Source organism: Tachypleus tridentatus, chromosome 11 (genome assembly GCF_004210375.1).
Source record: "Tachypleus tridentatus isolate NWPU-2018 chromosome 11, ASM421037v1, whole genome shotgun sequence".
NCBI lineage: Eukaryota > Metazoa > Arthropoda > Merostomata > Xiphosura > Limulidae > Tachypleus > Tachypleus tridentatus.
In genome coordinates, this window is record NC_134835.1 from 89,522,796 (window position 1) to 89,547,294 (window position 24,499).

A 24,499-nucleotide genomic window follows, 5' to 3' on the forward strand; every position below is an offset into this window, starting at 1 on the left:
AAACCACTGCGCACGATAACTTTACGTACGGACTGTGTTGTTTTTTACAGCTGCACAGTACAAATAAACAATGTATCATCCTGATAAACTGTATTATAATAAGATGCTTTTAAACCCGGACTGCATTTATACACACCCATTTTTAACTGTTACACAGTGAAAGAAGTGACGTTTGTGGAAATTGCTGTACAAACAAGATATATAGCATACAATACAGTGTAAGAAAGCTAAACAATGTATAAAACTGTTTCAGTAAATATAGACAATAAAGTGTCAAGTCAGTAATGTAGAAGGTCCGGCATGGCCAAGAGTGTTAAGACGTGCGACCCGTAATCTAAGGGTCACGAGTTAGCATCCACGTCGCGCCAAACATGCTCGCCCTCCCAACCGTGGGGCGTTATAATGTGACGGTCAATCACACTATTCGTTGGTAAAAGCGTAGCTCAAGAGTTGGCGGTGGGTGGTGATGACTAGCTGCCTTCCCTCTAGTCTTACACTACTAAATTAGGGACGGCTAGCACAGATAGCCCTCGAGTAGCTTTGTGCGAAATTCAAAACACAAACAAACAGTAATGTAGAATGGACAGCGTGTCTGATGACCTTGAAGAGTTGAGACTAAATTATGAAGTTGTATTAAATATTCTGTTCTTATGTATAAAGACATGTTTCTTATCTGACTTTACTGGGGTTGTTGAGCCATATAAATTAAAATAATTTATTGTAAACTGATAGAAAATATTAAAAGGAAGACTACTGAAGTGTACGTCAGAAGCGTGTTTTGTGTCATGGGTTTTAAGTTCAATCTCTTGAACCATCTGTTACTGTTTATTTTACACTCGAAACTCGTACAGACCTTGGCCTGAGTCGTTTTGTACTGGCCGACTGTAAAGACGTGGGTTGCTGGATCAATAAGAAATGGTTACGTATGTTGGGAGCAAGAACCAGTACCAGACGTGTTATCTCTTTGTAGGTCTGTCTGTCTGTTTCAGTATCTTTTTATCGTGTTTGCAGTGATCGAACACGTGATGTGATAATTTATACATTCAGCATTCTTCCGTGTTTAATACTTGGTGGTGGCGAATTACTTAAAACGGTTTTCACTGTTTGTTTTTTCTTTGCACTGTATGCATATACATTCCTAATTTTGAATGTTGGGATTCACATATACTGTTGTATGGTTGCTGATCGATAGTGAGCGATCGTCATGGCGCTTGATGCGTGACCACAGAACGAAGTTTTTACTTCTCCCATTCCATGTATGAAGCATGTAACCAATTTCACATCTGTCAAAACCGAATGAACGACAAACTTTGAACTAAACAGACCATTTTTTTGTTTTTAATTTTTGTGTCACTATTAAAGCATAGAATGTTTTATGAGGAAACGAAACGTGAGATAATTAAACTTTGTAGTTGCGCTTACATGATATTTGACATTAACCTTACTTAACATTATTGAAAATTTAACTGGGCTCTACATAGTTACTTTAATTGATGTGTTAACTTATATACCTTTAAAATGAAACTTAAATGCTGAAATGCCCTTTAGACTCTAAAGTATAATAAAAATGGTTCTGTATTAGATATGGTTTGGCTTGAATAATTTTAATCCTAAAATATGATTTGTAAAGTATTTAACACTGATAATAAGTACAATTCACTTGCTAAATGTAGTTCACATCCTACTACTAGTTTTTCAATAATATACATTTGTTTAGTACCTAGACTACTGTTATATCTAACTTAACCCAGCCAGCCAGATGGACTCTGGTATTGAACGACAGGTTTCGTCGGCGTTGGAAATAATAGATGTGGTATGGTTGGCATGTTATTCTTTGCTTTCATTCATAGATTCACAGAAATACAGAGACTTAAGAGTAGCTCAGAAAACACGGACAGTAGTAAATTTGAACTGTTATAACACCACAAGAAATTAATTTACGGTTTTAAACCACGAATATCTTCGAACAGTTTTTAGGATTTATGTTTACGGGACGTGCACATCTGGATCCTGCTACGTATGTCTATGAACACGTAGCTAAACTTTATCCAAGTCTGGTATTTCTAGTTTTCTATATGTGATTAAGGACTAGAAGTTTATACGTGTTATGTTCACCGAATAACAACAGATTTTCTATGTAGCCGTCTCATCCAGTAGTTTTATAAGAAACTTATCACTAGCAAACATTACTTATTCAAATTTTGATTTCTGTACATGATTATTTTACATTAAATGATTGAAAAAATAAACATTATTCACCTCTAATGTAAGTAGTATTACTAGGTAATTGCATTTTGATATTAACTTTTACACAGCGGTAAGTCTATGAGCTTATAACGCTAAAAAACGAGTTTTGCTACTTGTGATGGGCACGGCACAGAGAGCTCATTGTGTAGTTTTGTGCTAACTAAAAACAAACAAAAGTTACCTAGAATGCGACATGAACGTGAAAAAGCTACACACTAGAAAAGAGTCGCGCCCAGTCGGTCTTGAAACATCTGACATTACTAGTAAAACGCTTTAAATTTCCCCTATGAAACAAGTTATTTCAATTATCAAATTGTATTTGTCTTGAGTTTCATAAAATTGGTTAAACGAAAATTAAAAATTGTCAAGAACTATATGTTAATACTTTTATCACGAATATGTACTTTCAGATAAATATATATGCTTCCAGTTTGCCCCTGAAAAAGGAAGGTCCACCTTTCGAAAGCGCTCGGGTTATAGGGTTTCTATTTCTTTTCTACAAATAATAAGTAATGGAGATTTTTTCTTAGTTGCAGAAGATACACTAATGTTAAATACTTCTGTACATAAAGGGTTTTAGTTAATGCATCTTGTGTTAAAAAACAACGAATAAAATTGTATCATTTAAACTCCGTTTTTATTTCTCTTCTTCTTCCTTCATTTTAGTGTCACTAGAACACGTCATGATACCCACTTTGAACCCACTGAAACCCTGGACGTATTATTTAATACCACTGGCTTTCCGTCATGTTGTCATTCTTCATTAATTGCGTACTACCATGGAAACCTGCAGACAGCCAAGTAGACCACCGATTCCTACAGCTCCTACATCTCTTCCACCCCCTCCACCACCACCACCCTCTCACGTAGGAGCCATCCCCCATCTACCGTTTTGTCCTCACGGACCTTATACTCCTCGAACATCACGACAAACTGCAAGTAAGTAAATGTTTTGTTGTTGTTATCTTTATGGTAACCAAAATCAACAATAAACGTAACTTGTAACGTTTTGTTATTTTACTAAGTAAGCTGTGTTCAGTGAGTAATGTCTTTTTTATGTAGCTTTGATAGTTACAAACTAGTGTAAGTGCATCACCAGCATTAAAAGACAGTGCGTGTCGTGCACTGCCAGTTTTTGTGCTTGTCCCTAAAATTGTTCCACTACTTTAATTATTTGTTAGCGTATTTCCACTTACCGAATAAACCCCTACAGTTGCGTAACTTGTCATAGAATCGGGATATTCTATATGTACGATGACTAAGTTACTCAGGACCCAGCATGACCAGGTGGTTAAGGCGCTTGACTCGTAAGCTGAGGGTAACGGGTTTGAATCCCCGTCACACCAACCATGCTCGCCTTATTAGCCGTGGAGGTGTTATTATGTGACGGTCAGTTCGTTATTATTCGTTGGTAAGAGTAGCCCAAGAGTTGGCGGTGGGTGGTGATGACTAGTTGTCTTCCCTCTAGTTTTACACTGCTTAATTAGGAACGGCTAAAAGCAGATGGCCTTTGTGTAGCTTTACGCGAAATTTTAAAAACAAACAGACTAAGGTACTCAGTAGACATAATACAAATATGCACACTAAAAATCAAGAGTTTTACTTTAAAAATGATTACCACTGGCTTTCATTTGTTTTTCTATCAGTCAAAGCGTGAAACCATCGCTAAGATACGAAATCAGAAAGTGACCAACTCGTCAAATTGTTCTCATCGAAATAATTCCATAACCACTTCATAACCGACGTCAGTTTACATCTAAATCCACACTATGGAATTTTGGGCAGTGTACGGTGTCATCGTTTAGTCTTAATAGCTAGTAGTAGTTTTAAAAAAATTCTAGTGGAAAGGATGCTGTCACTACCCATTGAAGCTAGCTTTCATACAGAATTCCGGTGTTCCTTTAAAAATCTTAGCTTTCATACAGAATTTCGGTGTTCCTTTAAAAATCTTAGCTTTCATACAGAATTCCGGTGTTCCTTTAAAAATCTTAGCTTTCATACAGAATTTCGGTGTTCCTTTAAAAATCTTAGCTTTCATACAGAATTCCGGTGTTCCTTTAATAATCTTAAGTACAGGGTGAAACAGGAATTGCCAGTCAATTACAGATAAACGATAGATAACTAAAGTAGAATGCTTAATGCTTTGTACATTGTAAAATTGATATATTTGGGACCCAAACTGTATATTGTGTAGTGAAAGAATAAAAAAGATCAGCACGGATAATTTTAAGTTTTATTACACGCATCAATAGAATATACAAAATTTCGGTCAGGAGAAAAGAACGTCTGAAAACAAGTAATAAAAATATTTTGTAAATGTAAAAGAATGCAAACAAGAATATAGGGATGATACAGCAATAAAAGATCATTCCTACATGGCTCTCAATATTAATGTTTAATGTTACGCTGTAAAATGCACTCGAATTGACCGACCTCGTAACAAAATTCTGTAAATATCTGTAACAAGACATGTTTTTACTCAACTTGGTTTCCTTATACATATGTCATAGGCTCTTAGTTACACTACATTAATGCCTATTACGACCATGGTATGATAAACTGCATTTAACAGCCACGAATACTTCCAATTGCAGTAATGTTAAAGTCAAGTATGCATCTTATAGTGTAATGTTGTAATACAGTTTAATATCGAAAGCCATACGTGGATGAACTTTGAGTAAGTGTATCATCCCTATATTCGTGTTCACCATCCATAGATCACTTTACATTTAATTCTTTTTATTACATCTATGTGTTACTACTAGTCATGCTTATGTATGTCTTGAGTCGTCAGTGACTAGGGTATAGTTTCTGTCTAAATACCTATCTCTAAAACGTTTTCTTCTAACGAAATGACTCGATAATCAGCAGTTTAAACTCGCAGTTTAGGGATATTTTATTGTTTAATTTTTCTTGTGAGTCAAATGTAAGTTTACGGACTTAAAACGCTAAAATCCGCCAACTGATAACCCGCAGTGGACGAAGTGCTGATAACCCGTTGTGTTTTCATTTTATCAATTATTTATTTGCCGGCGTTATTCAATAATTCATAAGTATGAAATTGTTTTCAACAACTCTCAGATAGGGTAAAAGTTTAAGTTATATGTTTCTTATATATTTAAAAATATTTATTCCTTTATATAACAGATTTTCCTTCTTTCTTTGGCCTTTTGTACTCTCTTGGTCAAGACTCTCCAGTTTCCAAATTTAAATAACCAATGAGCTGTTGTTTACCTTTTTTCATTATAGGTGCAGACGCAGATAATTTTCTGGTGCATCACTAAGTTATGGGGCCGATCACAGTCCAGTAGTTAGCCTGCCGGACTATGGTTCGGGCCTCATTATCGCCGGAAACAAAATGGCGCTTCGCATTTTATAGCCGTGGATGCGTTATAAGAATGACGATAGAGTATCGCTATAAGATTATAGTAGTAGCACACGTGTTGACGGTGTTATTTAGCTGCCTTTCTTCTTTATAAACTTATTATTTCGAAATCGGGGATGGCTAGCATAGATAGCCCTGGAGTAGCTTTGTTCGAGATTCAACAAAGTAAACAATCAAATCCAACCTAGAACATCACCATACGACCCTACATGTTTGTGTAACATGCACTTGTGTCTCTGGTAGCTGTGCACCTCGAGAGAAAGATGCGAGTTAAAGCATACAGTAATTTTTCTCTATTGTTCATAATTCGATAATTAATGTCATGTTTTGTTGTACAGAAAAACAATAGGAAGCTCTTATTAACAGTGGCACTTGAATGTTTTTAGGCGGAATTACAGTAAATTAATCTTTGAGACTTTTGTTCCTCTTTTTATTAGCTATATTTCTGTGTACCATCAATATTAAACGTGGGGCGCGCGTGTGACCGATTTAATTTGGTTACTCATCAGGATCTCTACCAGCCTACCGTCAAACTGAAATTCTTTTAGTCAGAATTAAAGTAAAAGGGCATGGTCAAATGCATCATTCTAAAGGGTTTGACCGCGGAGTCCGAAACTGTGATTAAATCTCAAATCGGTCAAGATATGACAGAGCTATAAACTAAGTTTGTACTTGAAAAAAACAACAAAAAAACACTAGATTATTCTATGAGCCGCCAATTGGCGACTAAATAAAAGCTTGTATTTCCGAGAAAGAAGTGTATGTACAGCTGTAGTGTTTGTTGTGAAGGAGCGTAGCTGGTGAACTTTTAAGTAATGTCTGTACGAGGTCTGTTCAAAAAATACGCGGACTGACGTCATAAAACAAAATGTACTTTATTTAGAAGTTACAGGTCTGGGACCCCTTTAAAGTACTCTCCTCCCCAACGCACACACTTATCCCAACGGTGTTTCCACTTGTTGAAACAGTCCTGGTACGCTTCTTTTGTAATGTCCTCCAGCTCCTTCGTCGCATTTGCCTTAATCTCGGGAATCGTCTCAAATCTTCTTCCTTTCAAGGGTCTTTTGAGTTTGGGCAACAAGAAATAATCGCAAGGAGCAAGGTCAGGTGAGTAGGGGGGTGGGGAAGAACAGTGATCGAGTGTTTGGCCAAAAACTCACGAGTTCTGATGGCTGAATTTCGCAGCAACGCGGTGCATCTTCAATTTTTCGATCAAAATCTCGTAACAAGATCCAACTGATATCCCACACTCTTCAGCAAGCTCCCTGACAGTCAGACGTCGATTTGCCCGCACCAGGGTGTTGATTTTGTCGACGTGTGGGTCGTCAGTTGACGTGGAAGGACATCCAGGACGCTCATCATCTTCAATGGACTGTCGACCATCCTTAAAACGTTCATGCCACTTGAAACATGCCGTACGCTTCATAGCAACATCACTGTAAGCCGTGTTAAGTATAGCAAAAGTTTCAGTCACAGATTTTCCAAGTTTAACACAAAATTTTACAGCAAGTCGTTGCTCCTTCAGGTCATTCATTCTGAAATCCGCCAAACGAAAAAATCGCACTTCACTTAAAACCGCGTAGCTAATACACAAATGAAGATATCTGCAATCGGGAAATGGCGTTGTAATCAGCTGAACTGTGCGAACCTAGCGACACCAAGCGGATTACCCTGGAACCAACTGGAGCCGCGCAATTCAAACAGTTCGCGTATTTTTTTAACAGCCTTCGTATAAAAAAAATATCCTTACATTTGTTTGTTCCGAACGTTAGCACATTGGCTTTTCAACTGAGAATCACTTTATCTTCTTTTTTCTTAGTAAGACTATTCAATGCAACTAGTATGGTGTACGATGGCTTAGATCTCAACTTTAATTGATTTTTAATTTGCTCGTGCGTAATTTCCTGAAAAAATAAACATTGTGTTAACTATAATTTCGAGGGACGTTCTATACTTATTTAGATTAAAATACGCATGCGCAGCTCGTTCAAAACCACCACTTTGTGAACATTCATTCAGACGTTTCTGCATATCAGCTAAATTTGCCTTCATTACAAATTTATAATTACCTTACTTTACGATAACTTTGCTTCTGTTCGTTTCATATACTGCTATAAACACCTTTTAGCTACTTTCTTCTTTACTACGAGTTTTTTCGTTTTTACGAGTTTCTTTGTTTGAATGTTCATAACTGTTTCGTACTTTATATACTTGTAGAAATAACATTATTGCTTAACTTGCCTGTGATTTTATTTAATAAAATCACGTCTACGTGAGTTTGTTCTTCTGACCACGTTGTATTTTTGTTGTTGTTTCTTCAAATAGGCCAGGATTTATCGATCTAACATACAAGGCATGCAAGAAAACGTAGCTTAAGTACTGTGCAGGATAAAGAAAATTCAAGCGAATGGGATAAAAATTACCACAAATGGTTTGCGGGTTGCGGCTAATTATCATAAAATGTATAAAAAATATGCCGTATACGAACTCAATAAAACTGATTAGGTAAAATAATAAGAGGCTACTAACTTGATTCTATTAAGTTCAACAACCGACATAACTTGTTGAAGCTCCCTGCTTTCAGAAATTAAACACAAGTTATTTATCTCGACGTTATTATGAATCCAACTACTCCAAGCTTCACTCTCGTATTTAACTTTTCACAGAAAGGTAAAAAATTTTGTAGCATCACGCATTAAAGAAAATGTTCGACCATAGCCCAGTGGTAAGCAGGGGTGCTGTATCTGGAATCTCCATACAGTGTAGATATCAGGTTCGACACTATTTTGTCATATATCAGCAAAATCAAACCCAGTAGAATGTTTCACACACCCTTTTCAAAATTCGCTTGACATTAAGTTGTCGGACTGCAGGCTTACCGATCGAGATTGAAAGTGGGCCGCGTAGTAGATAAAAATATACACGTTTTATTCATTTATTTATTTTAAAATCACCTGTTTATCGAACAGTGTGTTCTTGGTGACCATTCTGGGTTGAGGTTGCTTTCACCTAGCCTTTCGAGCTGTTAGAAGGTTATAGAAATGGTAAATCACATTTAATTGCATTTATTTTGGTGATATTTTGGTGTAATTGCTCTTTGTAGCCTGTTGGATCTTCCTGTTAATGTTAAAAGGTTACACACAGTGTAAACAGATCCCGCAGACACCAGTATTACTCGTACTGTAGGAACTTCCTGTTGACCATAGTATCGTTCATGTTTCATTTGAAATACGGTTAAGTTAGTTCAGTATTAGCATATGTAACGTGAACGTTGTAAAGTTGTTCTGTGAACCATTGAACACGTCACTGCTCTCTGTTGGCTTCTGTGAAATTGGATATCATCTCAACCATAGTCTATCTCATTAACCGTTTATTGAATCCTTACGTTTACGATCACCATTACTGGAAACAAACCAGTATTTTATTAGTTAAAAAGAGCCACATTAATGGACATTACCCAGTTTTTCCCGTATATATCATGCTGTATGTCATTGCATTCATGGATTTTTTTAAATTAGACAGTTATTATTTTCTTTCCTTCTTTATAGTATCTCCGTCACTATATAGCATCTAAATCTTCTCCTTGGTAGTAGAAAAATGGTATTGAGGTGAAACGTTCCTTTGTATAGTGAAACCTGCATTCTCTCCAACATCTTGTTTAGAGTATGGATCATATGAAAACACATTATCACAAAGCATTGATAGCACAAACATAAACTCAAAAATTATCTAACTTCGTTACATTTCATGGTGATTTCCAGCCCTTAAACCGGTGCGAAATCCATTAACGTTTATATAAGACACGTCCTGTTAATTTGCACATGAAGTTAAAGTACTTCGAATTTTTTCGATTTAGATTGTAATCTCTTCTTGGTTTTTCAAGCACGATCATAGGTTTTCACATGGCATTGGCGTAATGTTAGTTCACGCATAATCGTTTAACACTGTTTGCTAGAGTAATTCGTTCCATTAATCACTTACTGTTTTCCGAAATATTGTACAGTCTTCATTGGCAAAACAACATTAGCCAGAGTCCGTTAATCGTGGTAAATGCTGATATATTTATTTGTTTTTCTACTTCCATCTCCTTATATCCGGTTTTCAAGGGCCAAACCTGTAAATCAAATGAAGCCAGACAAACGATTAAAGGTGGTATCAGTCATTCATCTCATTGGCTGTCGGCAATACACGCTAGAAGTGGATTCCTTCTCTTCCATCTCAGTGAGTGAAACCTATGGACCACTTTTATGTTCTTGTTTTTCACTCTGTCTTGTCCGATCTAATATACTGAATAATTTATTATGGTAGTAAATAAGAAACATATATGACGCTTTAAAGCTAAAATAATAGTGTGTGTACATCTTGTGCATTACTATTTTTATAACTCTTCATGCTAAAATAAACATAATTTATGTACAAAATTCATATTTACTGAACTTGAATTAACTTTAAACAAAACTAAATCAATTAGCATTTATACTGAGGTAAATTTTTCTAAGAGCTGTTTCCTTTTCTTCAAAGTAATTGTTGAGAGAAGTTTCTTCTTGGGCACATAAAGATAATTTTACATAAAACATAAATTTATTCTTAGAATATTTACAATGGTGGCCCAAAATAAGTTTGGATATAGACTCATAGGTGGAAGAACCACTTGACCTGCATTCGTAATCCCTTTTTTCGCGTAAATGTGTTCTTTGTGAGTTTTTTATACATGAATCAACTAGTAAAAGTGTAGGCTGTATGGTTCTCCCTTGACTCGTACATTTGTTTAGACCCGCATTTGTGTCGTAACACTCTTACCTGCCCATATATATTTGTATTAAAAAGCCCTCGTTACGTAACGTACAAGTTCAATATTAATGTTTACATTACCTGTATGTAAGACTGGGCCTTTCTACCCAGTAATATTACGCTTCTGTAACAAGGACGTTTTTTACGTATATTGGAAAGTCATCCCTGAGTTACTGTTTATTTCTTATTTTCTACTTCTGTCTTCACTGTGAAATAGGTTTAGTTTATTTATATCATAGGTTTCCAAAATGTTGTCTATATAACCATAGGTCGTCTTATCAGTTATACAGATTAGTAGAACTTTATTGTGATTACAGTTTGATTCGTGACAAGGTGAATATCTTCGAAAAAATTGTAATTCCTCACCTGTATTGTTAGTTTTATGCATATAGTTTCTTGTTATAGATGTACGTCAGATTTGTTTGTAAAGTCATGTTTTGTAAATTATTGTAAAACCATGTTAATTAAAATTTGTCATTACCACCGATCGTCAATAAATTATTTTGCTGAAATTCAAAATTAGTCATAACTATCGTAAACCTTTCAAGCTACTGGCCATGCCCAAAATTATCGCATTGGAACCACCCTTTTTGTCGATTTTTAAAATTTATCTGTATCTTGTGTGTTACGGTTTAATTTTACGAAATTTTTATTACATTAAACAATACTGTTTTGGTGAGGTCTCTTTCAGACTTAGTTTTATGTCCAGGATTTTATAACACAAACTGATATTTGATACGCGTGACATTAAAGCCCAGATAGCCCATTCTATAGATTTTTTGCTTAGCAACCAACAAGCAAACAAACAAGTTAAAACTTTTAGTAAATATTAAATTGTGGTCTCCATGCATACATCTTTCACTCACAAACTTATTATGGTATCGAACGACATACTGAAATCTTAAATAAATAGTTGTGTATACATGTATAATTAATATAAGTCTGCTATAGAGCCTTCTGTAAACAAGCATGATATATAAGAGAGTTGGCAGTTTCAGTAACAGGTCATTTTCTGTGTCATGTAAATCCATATTGTAATCCATCATAACTGCAATGGGTTGTTGTGTATATTATCATGACCAGTGTTCATTTGTTACATATATAATCGCAGAACTACTTTACCTAATGTAAATATGGTGATGTGACGAGAAAAGCGGTATGTAGAATATTATAATGACAACATTATGAATACATCACCTCCTGTTCTTGCGTGGTAGAATATAATAGATTTCACGAATTCGAGTAATAATAAATATTTCAAACGGAAAACAGTTTACCTGACTGTAAAAACTCATATAATTTTCAAGATATTTACAAAATTTAACAAGACGTATGAATATACAAACCTGAAATTGACAAAGGCAATCATCTTGTAAGTCAAGGTGATAAAACAAATAAATAATTGTTTATGTGATTACTTTGACAAAATCTTTTCCTCTGATTTTTTAAGTTTGTTGTTTTATTAGACAAACTATTGTTGATATATGCTCTGTCATTTTACGTAAACAATTTGTTTCATACTTATTTACTAAACAATTGCAACTTGAAATCCACAATTACGGTCTATTTTATCGCATCATTTTATTTATTTATTAAACACATAGATTCGTATACATTTCCTCGTAAAATTTACTTAAAGATTGTGTAAAAATAATTTGTAAAAATAAATTGGTAATCGTTTATAAATATACTCCGTCATGTCACATTTTGTGACTTAATCTCTGTCTCAGATACTGTTGTATGAGAAGAATTTTGAACTATATATTTTATTAAATGGACCCATAACTGCCTCGTATAGTGTTGTATTTACGAAATACAAAAAAAGTTATAAACTGGTACGATATCATAGGGTATATTTTTATAGATTAAAATATTTTTTATATCAAAATATACTAAAATATGTAATATTTTATGTAAAGCTTTGTGAAAAATAAATATCTATAGAGGTCATATGTGTTGTTAAATAAAAGGATATTGAATTCGTCCTTTTAAGTTTGAGGAAGATAAATAAATAACCTAGACGTGTCGTTGTAACTGCACTTAAGTGGACAGACTGTTCTGGAAATATGTGGCTCAGACCAGCGTCTGAAGGGCAATTAGAGTTAGTTATTTCTAACTTATGGTTCAAATTATGCCTAACTAGGCAACGGCATATGTATACAAATTTTGTTATGAAAAAGAGATGTACAAAACCGAAGCTGTTAGCTGTATGGTGTTTGTTGAAATATTTACAAATGTATATGTTGCAGATGAATGACCACATGTAGTTCGTAATGTTCATCTTTCATATAATATTGGACTTCATGTTCCATGAAAACTAGATCCAAGAATGTTCGCAGCTTGTACACCAGTTAAGTAAAAACCTAATGTTTTGTTATTATTTGCGAGACAAAAGGACACTGAATAACGACGTTCATTCTGCTCCCGTTGGTTAAAAATAGAAAAAAAAACGTATAAATATTGTAACTGAGCTCACGTTAGTGAATAAAAAACGTATTGCTTGACTTTAGAAGCAGAAGTAACGTACATGAGTATCCTTCATGTTAAAACTGACAGATTCCAGAATAAGCAGACTGTATTGCGTGATTTCAACAATGAACTCCATAACAAATGAATTTTCAGAAACTCTCTGCATATATATATATATTCAGTGTTGCGTACTTTACCGAAAAACAAGCAACTTGTTCCCTTTTTCAGAAAACAATAAAGTACGTTATATTACCTGTTGTATTTTTTTATTTTTTTTATGTTGTGGAACATGTGATTATTTCATGCTCTTTTTAACTGTGCGACTGAAAATTAATTTAGTAATGGTATGTCAACAGGTTTAAAAAAATATTTGTTGCATAACAAACACTCCAATTACTTATTGGGCATTGTAAATACTTTAGTTAATTGTAATGACTACAATACACGCGACTTTGCACTGTTTGGTTATTTTATATGCTTAGAATTTAAGAACTGAAATTTAGTTATTAAAAGAAAATACAGCTTATTTACTTATAAAGTAACTGTAATATTGTTATTCCTATGAAAAATTTAGCGTCCTATAATACCTCGTTATTGACAAAAGTAATACTGTTTCATTGACGAGTTATTTAAAAGGCACGTTATCTCCAACTCTGAATTTATGTTGATGTTTAAAATCAGTGGATACCTAAAAATGTATTTTTCTTTCTTGGCCAAGTATATTTCATCATGAATTATTTGTTTGGTTTTTGAATTTCACGCAAAGCTACACGAGAGCTATCTGCGCTAGCCGTCTCTAATTTAGTAGTGTAGTAAGACTAGAGGGAAGCCATCTAGTCATCAACCACCCACCAATAACTTTTGGGTTACTCTTTTACCAACGAATGGTGGTATTAACTGTAAAATTATAACCCCCACACGGCTGATAGGGCGAGCATATTTGGTCGAACCCTTGACTCTCAGATTACAACTCGAGTGCTCTAACCACCTGGCTATGCCGTGCCATTCGTCATGAATACTTCTTGCTATGTATATACTGCTTCCAAAAGTATTATATATCCCATAGAATAATCGTTCTATTTTTCAAAGACAAAGTTCGCCTTCGGCCCGGCATGCCCAGGCGGTTAAGATGCTCGGATCGTATCGCGGGTTCGAATGTCCGTCACACATTAAACACGTCATTTCAGCCGTGTAGGCTTTATAAAGTTGCAGTCAATTCCACTATTTGTTGATAAAAGAGAAGCTCAAAAGTTGGCGGTAGGTGGTGATGACTAACTGCTTTCACTTTAGTCTTATACAGCTAAATTAGGGACGACTAGTATAGATGGCCCTCGTGTAGCTGGCGCGAAATTCAAAGAGCAAACAAACCATTTTGCTTTCTTTCAAACACATGTACAGAAACTTCAACGTATACAAAATTCTGTACTAACTTCAGCATACAAAGTACCACGTAGCACCTCAACCACATTCATGCACAAGTATGCAAACATAGATACAATAGCTGAAAGACTCTTGCATAATTCTCTAAAATATTTCAATAAGAATTGGCACAAAAATGACTTAATGTGTGATCTCGACAGATATCACGTACATGATGTAAATGGTACTAAATACCTCTCCCCTTTTAACATATATTTAAGAAATGTAACACAAGCTGGCCACAATGCACCAGACACTTAGTCCTTGTTTCTTTTATTTTTATAATTATTATTTTCTTTTTTAATCATTATTATTATTTTATTTTCTTCTTCTTTGAATTATTATTCAAGTATTGAATAATAATAATTATTATTACTTTTTTCTGTGTGGTGTTTGTGTTACTACAAGTAGTAGTAGCATTCTCTCAATCGAGAAAAGGAGAAAAAAAAATACAAAAAAAAAATATATATATATATATGAAAATACAAAAAAAAAAAAAATTAAATGGAAAAAAAAAAAAAACTTCTTGTTCGTCCATGCATAGACTGAGCTCTGAAATGGACCTGAGTATGATGTTATACTTTTACTCTGGCCCAAAGCTTTAAAAAAACCCTAAAGACAGACGCTATAATCGTTCGGGAGGGAGGAAGAGGTCAAATGTACCTGACCCTCCTGGGTATTTAACAACATCAATACCCAAATACCCACACAGTCAAACTTTCTTTCAAAGAGCATGCAAAAATAAAGAATGAGGATATATTTCATTGAGCAACAAAGAATGTTAACGGAACACTTTGTTTATCTTTGAAACGTTTTTTGTAAACAATACTGAGTTAAGTATGTTGAATAAAGATTTACTTTTCAAAAAAAATCTTAACCTTAGATTAATTGAGAAATCTTGTTACGGATATTCGAACAAAGCTATACAATGGTTGCCTGCTCCACTGTCCTTGTTTTCGAACTGTCAGACTAGAGGAATGACAACTAGTACATACCTGGCCCAGCATGGCCAGATGGTTAGGGTGCTTTACTCGCAATCTACGGGTCGCGGGGTCGAAACCCCCTCCCACCAAACATTCACTCTAATCCATCATTCTTAAATTAGGGACGGCTAGTGCAGATAGCCCTCGTGCAGCTTTACGCGAAATTCAAAAGAAATTCAAACCCAATTGCTACCTTCCCTCGTCTTTGGCGACTGTAATCTACTCGTGACATTTGACCGCCCAAAGTGCCGGTCAAAAGTTGACCGGCAACAGTTGGGGGCAACAGGACATTAATCGTTGACCCTTGATTTATAGTGGGGTGTGTTTACCGTTAGGCTAAGCGAGCTACATTAGGAAATTAGTCACTTTTTTTTTTTTTTATATACGCTGAATAATATACTTTACTCTTAAAAACTGTGAAAGTTCACCTTAAAGAATAATGTGTTAACACTTAATTTTAGGCCCGGCATGGCCAAGCGTGTTAAGGCGTGCGACTCGTAATCTGAGGATCGCGGGTTCGCATCCCCGTCGCGCCAAACATGCTCGCCCTTTCAGCCGTGGGGGCGTTATAATGTTATGGTCAATCCCACTATTCGTTGGTAAAAGAGTAGCCCAAGAGTTGGCGGTGGGTGGTGATGACTAGCTGCCTTCTATCTAGTCTTACACTGCTAAATTAGGGACGGCTAGCACAGATAGCCCTCGAGTAGCTTTGTGCGAAAAATTCAAAAAAACAAACAAACTATTTATGTAGAAAATACAAGAATATGCAGCAGTGGTATATATATATATATATATATATATATATATATATTTACACTCCATGTGAAGAGTAGCCATATTTTTCAATTTGTCATTGTCACAGTTATTGACGAGAGATGAAATTCCCTAAAGCCGGTATAACTCAGTGACAACTCGTAAATCGAATGGTACAATGTGTTTCACATTTAGTCTTCATACTTGTTTCTGAATATTATACAAGGATAATTGAAACATCGTACATTAGCATCATATAGTCTTCTCAAAGGTATTTACTTATTTCCCTTCGAATGGCTGGTTAAGATCTACAAGACAAATCTTCCCCGCGGTATAGCAGTATGTCTGCGGACTTACAATGCTAGAATCCAGCTTTCGATACCCAAGACAAAAGGAAATTCTACAGAAAAATGTTGTGTAGTTAACAGAATTTTCTTAGTTTTGACTGAGTTTCAGTAGAGAAAGTAATGATATCTGTTTAATATAAACCACAATTAAACAAAAATTAGTAACTTGTATAGTTTAAATTTAACACTAGATATAAAAAAAGTTTTATCAATTTGAAACAAAGCCACATATAGCTATCTGCTGTGTTCACAACATAGAATCTAACCCTTAACTTCCCATTTCTTAGCCTTACCGCTGTTTGACGGGAAACATTTTAAAGCTTTAAGATCATATTTAATCCTTATCGGAAATTTAGTCGTGACGGGTTATCTGTCTTTCTACTGGAATCTTATATGAAAGGACAAGCGAGCTACGACATCTAAATCTCCGAAAATAATCCAATAAAAAACAAATGTAAATGTTAAGGGATCATCATTTTAAAATCAGAGCTTCTCTTACTTATGTACATTAGTGATTTTTTTTTATGTTAGGGCGCGGTGTGAACTAGCAGTCAGCTTGCTCGAACTATGAATCCGGGAGTTTATGGCTGGTGCAGAATGGTTGATAATAACCAAGGACAATTTAGCAGTTAGCAAAGGAGTTTAGTACGGGTTTATTGTTGTGGTTTAATGTTTGAAATGCATTAATACGTTCCGTTTTCTCAATAAAAATACGAATATTAAAATTGTTTTGAACGAAAGTAATTAACAGTTTAAAATTTAAATTTTCAACGTTGGGTTTGAATTGTTCACGTGAATGAGAATAAAAACGAATATAAAACCACATATAAATAAGGTTTAGTGCTGTATTCAGATACACTCTGCATCTTTCAATCAGCATTGTAAGTCGTTATCTTTAATAAGAAATGAGAGCTGTAAACTTAAATATTAAGTTCACTTGAAGTCACCATAATCTGAACTGATAAATTTGTAAATATTTAATGGTGTGATTTGACGGGTTTTAGGGCAATCAGTGTCTTTAGAAGCTTCTTTGGTCGATAAATATGACAGTAAATAGGCATTATCTGTGAAATGATAGATTAAGAGGTGTCGAAGTTGTCTGGGGGAAAGGTCAAGAAGTATGAGAAGGATAATATCGAGATGAATCGTTCTAAGATTTCAGGTCATCCCTTAAGGTCCGATTTTAAGTCCAGAAAAAGAGAAAGGATTTTAAACGCTTTTAATGTTATTTAATCAATAATGTATGTTCTATTATTATTAATTACTTCCTGTCAACGATTCACAAGTTTCTGAATGCCACTTCTATAAAATTCTTGGGGTTTGGAGGAAAAGAATCTAGAGAGGGTAGTTTTGATATCTTCCTGTGTTGCAAGCATTTTTCCCTCAAGATAGTTCTGCAAACTTCGGAATAGATGATAATCAGATGAGGCAAGATCTGGAAAAAATTCAAAACAAACAAACACTTAATTTTCAGTTGGATGTATAATTTTCAGTTTTCAAACATGCATATTTGTTTATTTGTTGTTTAGCATCAAGTTACGCAGTTGTTTATCTATGCTCTGTCCACATCGGGTATCGAAACCCAATGTTTAGCATTATAAGCTCTCATACTGAACCATCAGGAGAGTGGCAAGCGTGAATCTAAAAAATTGAAATTTTTTGTTTCGCAACCATCCTAATTGCGCTTATAGCTAGCTACAAGTGAGGTGCAAGGATTTTGTTTCCTACCTGTTTTGTTTTTTAAAAGTTACTGTCATTTCCAAAGTGTTTTGTTTAAAGCTAAAAAAACTTTACGACTTTCCGGCGAATAAGAGATTCGACGAGTTTGAATTCTTTGTAAAGATGGTTGAGTACGTTATATGAAAACGAATTTGAATGTGCAGATAAGCAAGTCACGTGATTACCACGGTAGAATGACATGTATCAGAACTACGATTTTGACATTAACATGTGGATAGCTTAACGCTATCAAAATTTAATTATTTCAGGGAATGTTATGTAACAGCACTTGCATCCCATACGATACCTCCACTTACAAAAATAGTTTTTGTATATCTATCAGCGCAAATTCTCAACGCTTGCCACGAGCTTTTTACTCCTGCTTCTGCATATTTATATGCAAATGACCATGCAAAACTCCTCCACCAATAGGAGCGTGATCCCTCCCCCCGTAACAAGCGCCCTCTTCACATTTGCACTCGTTAATTGTTTCTCGATTAGAAGAACTGTACAAACGTGTTACTTTTCACTCGCGGAATTGTCGACGTTTTTGCGTGTAGGGCTTGTGAATGGTTGCCTTTTCCAACTTTTCTTATATTGTCAAGAGCCTTTTTTTGGCCGGTGTTTTGTGGATTTCACTTAGTGGTAGTGGTGTTTGACTTTTTTTAAATCTGCACTATCCATCGTATGATTATGCTCGATGCTAGGGACATTGTAGGCCTTCCAATGGCGGACTTGTTATATAATTTCAGATGCGACCAGGTGTTGGTTGTGTGTTTCCGTTCTATTTTCATCTATGCCTAAATAATTATGTTGCGTGATTGGGTTATGTACACCATTGAGATTGCATGTTCTGTAAAAGTGTTAGTAGTTCTCTCTAGTGGATTTTTGCTTCATAAGCATGTTGATCCCCAGACCATACACTCATGGACTAATATGAGTAAAGTAGACGGAGATTGCTGCCCATTTCTGATGCTCCATAGCATTGAAACTCTTCCTACCATGGATCCGATATACAGTTCCAAGTTTTGATTGAACAAATTCATCGACTTGGTGGCTCTGTTTTTAGATTAGGGTGTTGCATTCACCCATTGAACTGTCTCAAGGGATGTGGTCCTTTGAATTCTCCAGTGCATCTCCAATGCATTTTCTATCTTTTCTTCTAGTTGAATATGGGTATCCTTATAACTTACCAGTTTTTCCTATCTGCTGGAATGGTGAACTATGGATGCCTGTCCACCTGAGTAGTGAATCATACCACTCAATTTGAGAGTATGGCGTGGCATTCTGCAGGTTCTATGACATATAGCACTATCTACCGCATACTTGATATTCTAGTCCAGATACCACCAGATTTTGGTTCTACCACTACGCCGTATTACATTTTGTGTATCTGACCAATTGTTTTTCCTATTATGATGTTTCTTCTTTCTACCATCACCTGGAGGTACATTCAAGATGGGTTTGGTTTTGGTAACGGTCACTGTTATAATCGTGTGTTGATGACATGACGCCTTTCTATTGTAGATCTGATGTACAATTCCGTATGCTGCCAGGTTTGGATTGAAGCACTTCTTATTACAACTGTATATCTGTAATTACAGTTCACCCCTCATGCTGAGACGCTCCTCCTATCTATCCTCTAGATGTACATTGCTAGTGGGTCTGATGTTAGTTGAATATGGTCCACTTAAGTAAGTCCTTACGTGTACTGGCCAGTATCTCTCCTTCTACTGCAGACTGGATGACAAATCCCGAGTACCACCAGGTTTTGGACTGGAGATGCACCCAGTTTTGTGATCCCTCTCTCTGCTGGATGTTGGTTGTAATTAGATGCAACACCTGTTTTATAGCGTGTGTTTTGTCAAGTGTCTTCATCCTATCATGGGCTGAAAGTACAATGCCCATTGCCACCAGGTTTGGGACTGGAAATGTCACGCTGTCGGAGCTTTCAACCTTCCTATCATCCACTGGATGTTGGTTTCCAGTGGATCAAGTGTTGGTTGAGTTGGGAATGCAGAAAAGAAAAGACAGATTTTGGTATGATAATTCGTTTTCCATACCAATTCCTGTTTTGAGGTGAAGAGGTAGGTAATGAAATGATGTACCATTTCCAATACTGCCTGGTATAGGATAAGGTCGAACTACCACTTTGGTCTTACACTCTCTAGCTACTCGACACTCGGAGGTCTTATTAATTTGTCATAAGTATTTTTGGATTCTTTCGTGTTTTTTCCACCTTTTATGTTTGCAACACAGTCAAAAGAGATAAAACTATGCCTGAATCAGATGTGGTGTGGTATCCTACTGAAGTGTGGTGTTTTTCTTTTGGTTCCACATCTTCTGGTCTGTCTTTGGGTACTTCATAAAAGGAATCGTTTTTTATTAGCCTTCCACCTCTTCTAGTTATTTTGTGAGAGGAGGTAAGATATTGTGTCGGAGTCAACATTTTCCTACACTGAAAGTGTATTTCCTATAGATAGTTATTTATTATTAAATTTCCCACTGAACCTTCCCAACTTCGTTGATATACGCTGTAGGTCCTTTGACCAATCTTTAAGCGATTAACGAGTGCAAGTGTGAATAGGTGTTTGTGACGCGCTCCTGTTACGTGCTCATTTGCATGTGGAGATGCAGAAGTGGGAGGTGGAAGGCTAGTAGCGAGTGTCAAAATTTTTCACGATGGAGGGCAGTACTATTAAAGATAAATTATTTTGTGAGTGGAGGAAAGTATTTATCAGAAAAACATTTTCAGAGTAAGAACATTCTTTCTGACTCAAGATATCCATACACTCAGATCATGAAGAGTTGTTCTGGTCGGGAGTTTAGAATATCAAAAATTGAACTATCCAGTATGCTTAATGGCATTGGAGAACAAAATAATGTGAATCAACTTGGAGACCCGCGAACGTACCGAAAGATACCTGCAAAAAAAGTCGTACTTTAGCCGTGGTGAACAGAGTGCAGTGTTTTTGTTGCAGATGAGATTCCACGAACATAAAGGTCAGTGTGGAAGCCGTCCATATGCCCCAGTCAACAGTACGTAATATAATCAAGAGACTACGTCAAGAAAATCGACACAAGATATCTTCTGAGTAGTTGCATGCCTTAGTTAGTTGAAGAATAAAACGAGTTTTTATGCTATTCTAACCAAGACACTGGATACAACCCCTATGGATTTGTGTGCAATATGACGACTAAGCAATTTTCAATGGCAACTAGACTGCAGGGCTTGTTGTCAAGATACACGTTCATAAAGTAGAAGGTGACATGGACTGTGACGACGTGTTAAAATATCAAATGGACTTGATATAATGTTATTAGCCACCATAGAAATGACTTCGAAGTATAGCTATTAAAAATCAAATTATGAATTAAGTTTACCTTTCTTTGTACGAACTTCAATGAGAAAGCGGAAACGTTGATCATACAGTACAGTTTACAGCGATCAACAAAATTGTTTATAGGAATTGTATGGCACAGATAACCAGAAATAATTAATACCGTGTTTCTCCGAAAATAAGACAGGGCTTATATTAATTTTCACTCCAAAATATGACACTAGGGCTTGTTTTCGGGGGATGTCTTATTTTGATATATTAAAAAAATGAAGTTACAAAGTAAAACTATTAAACTAACCATTTAAAATAAACTATTATTAAACTATTAAACTAACTGATTAATACTTAAACAAACTAATTAACTAACTATTAAACTAATTAATAAATTATTTTTTTTATTTCTTTCCTCTTCCTGCCACTCTTAACTAGGGCTTATTTTAAGGGTAGGGCTTATATTAAAACTATCCCCAAAAATCACACTAGGTCTTATTTTATGGGTAGGTCTTATTATCGGAGAAACACAGTACTGTGAGTGTAACTGCAGTATACAGTTTTCTTGGTGCCGTGATTGTAACTGTATGTAGTACAGTATTTCTACCATGATTGTAACTACAGTACGATATTCCGTTTGTCGTGATTTTAACGATATATCATATAATACGATATTATTTACGCTGCGATTTTAACTATGGTACTGTATCCTTTATCCTGTGATTGTAAATCTGTTTAATGTAATGTAATTTTTACCGTGATTGTAACTGTAGTAAAGGATTTTTGTGCACTGATTTTGTGTGTGTGTATGTACTATAGAAAGTTTGCTGTATACAAACGATATATTTTGGATTACTTGTCACGTATTATGCACTGCTGCTCTGCATACGCAATACGTGCTTCTGAGTCGCTTTCATTTGTATTGCATGCGCGAATGAATCCCCCCCCAGAGAAATGTATAAATTGGCGAATTTACATAACTCGTCATTTTAAACTTCTCCGTAATGATTGTTACAAACGCGGAGCTGCGCTGTAGTAATTCTTTAAAATAGTATTGTCATTGTATTCTTCCTTCTGAAATTAAACATTTCGTTTTATATCATTGGTTTAGTTTGAAATAAAATAACGTAAGAAGAATAATTAAGAGAGTGTTCATACAGTTTACATCGTCGAATATGTGGGTTTGTTCAGTTCATATTTTAATAATGTGGTACAGGTTTCTGTTTTATGTTAAGAATCCAATATTATTTCACGACTGCGGAGTAAATTTCTCAATTAGGTTTCAATAAAACATGCATTTTCACGAGTAAAACAATATTTACATAGTAGTAAATACTTCTGTTACTGTTGTATTTCGCAACATACGTAGTATATGTATAGTAGCATGTTTATTATAAATGTGTAATGCCGTTTGTAACAGGAAATTTTTGATTGTTTTATTTCCATTATCTGATCACTTAACATTTTTAGAAACGATTATCTTAGCTGAAACCTGATCTTGTAAAACAATTTTTGTTACTTCGTACAGAAATCAAGGTCATCGATGTACAGGGTATACACCCTTGTGCAAATTAATTGAAACAAGACGGAAAATTACGATTTTTTCAATTTTTTGCGTTTTATTTCTGAGAATCCAAATATTACTCGCAAATTAATACATGATACGACCGCCTTTATTTTTCAGAAGATCATTAATCCGCTTTGGCATTGAGTCCATGAGTTGACTGCAATCTTTACTAATTTTTGGATCGCGGTACCACACCTCAATTATGGCCTCAATTAGTTTATCCTTCGTAGTACAGTCTTTTCCCCGAAGTCTTTTTTTTTTTTTTTTACAAATCGCCCAAAGATTTTCAATAGGATTTAAGTCTGGAGAGTTTCCAGGCCAGTCCAGCACCTTTATTCGCGTTGTAGTCATAAAATTCTTCACAAGTTTCGATGTGTGGCACGGAGCAAGATCTTGCTGAAAAATGCCAGATCCATCTGGAAATCTTTTTTTCAATTCTAGAACGACTCTTCTCTGCAAAACTTCGATGTACTGTGGTCCTCGCATCATACCTTCTACGATATGTAAGCCTCCGACGTCATAGTAGCTGAAAAAGCCCCAAAACATTTTCTTCAAGGGATGTTCTACGAACTGATTGATGTGAGATTCTCGTAGTTTCTCAGCTGGAGATCTGCGAACATGCAGACTTCTTTGACACTGTACACCTTCCTCCATTGTTCTTGCGTCCAATTCTTGTATTTCAGACCCCATTGATACCGTTTTTTCTTCATTGAGTTGGTAATAACTTGTTTTTTGACTGGTCTCCTTGCCCTTCTAACGCAATTTGGAATGACATAATATTCCTCAAATTTTCGTCATATATCCCAAAAATAGATCGACCGTACTGCAAAACATAGCTAATGACGCCGTCTATGTGAAAAAATGACTATCAAAGGAAATCAGCGGGTCCAGCGAGCCTACACTGGCCGCCATGCTGAAAATATTGTAAAATGACCATTTGTTTCAATTAATTTGCACAAGGGTGTACCAGAAGTCTGGACCCATAAGCAAAAATACACAATTTATCCTTTATTTAGTTATTATTTGAATTGCATGTTATTAACAGCCATACCATACATATTAATTCTTGATATACTGTGCCATCAGGATATTTTCTTTCCTGAAATATGTACAACTGATGTTAGAAGTATGTTTGTTTAGCTTTAAGAATATGACATTTTTTTTCCGTATTGGTCCAGAATTGTGGGGCACCTTGTACATTGCAACGATGTAGTTTGATAACATATTATGGGTCCCGGCTCACAACGGTAATGATGTAAATACTGTTAATTTCCTTTGGAAAATAAATAACAATAATGAAAAGGCAGAGGTTGATAACGTACAAAAGTTTTAGTTTTCTTCGCGATGCTTTTATAATGTGTTTTATTTAAAAGTGGTCATGCCACAAAAAGTAAAATACTGTAAGGGTTATGGATGTAATTAACCAGTTTGCTATTTTTAGGCTAAAGTCGATATTTTCTGGTCGAAATAAGAGTGTGTTCCCTTAT

The 24,499-nt window shown here is 35.3% G+C and overlaps 1 protein-coding gene across 5 annotated transcripts in view; it reads left to right on the plus strand.

Moving 5' to 3' along the window:
- Positions 1 to 24,499, plus strand: part of LOC143232729 (uncharacterized) — a 66,822-nt gene that overhangs the window by 9,691 nt on the left and 32,632 nt on the right. For 4 of the 5 annotated variants that reach the window (XM_076468480.1, XM_076468481.1, XM_076468479.1 and 1 more), the window contains one exon: positions 2,914 to 3,186. In XM_076468480.1, coding sequence (XP_076324595.1) covers positions 3,027 to 3,186 — 160 coding nt within the window. In that variant the 5' untranslated portion in view covers positions 2,914 to 3,026. Of the gene's footprint in view, positions 1 to 2,913; positions 3,187 to 9,738; positions 9,854 to 24,499 lie in introns of all 5 variants that reach the window. The other variant, XM_076468482.1, reaches the window with a different exon arrangement.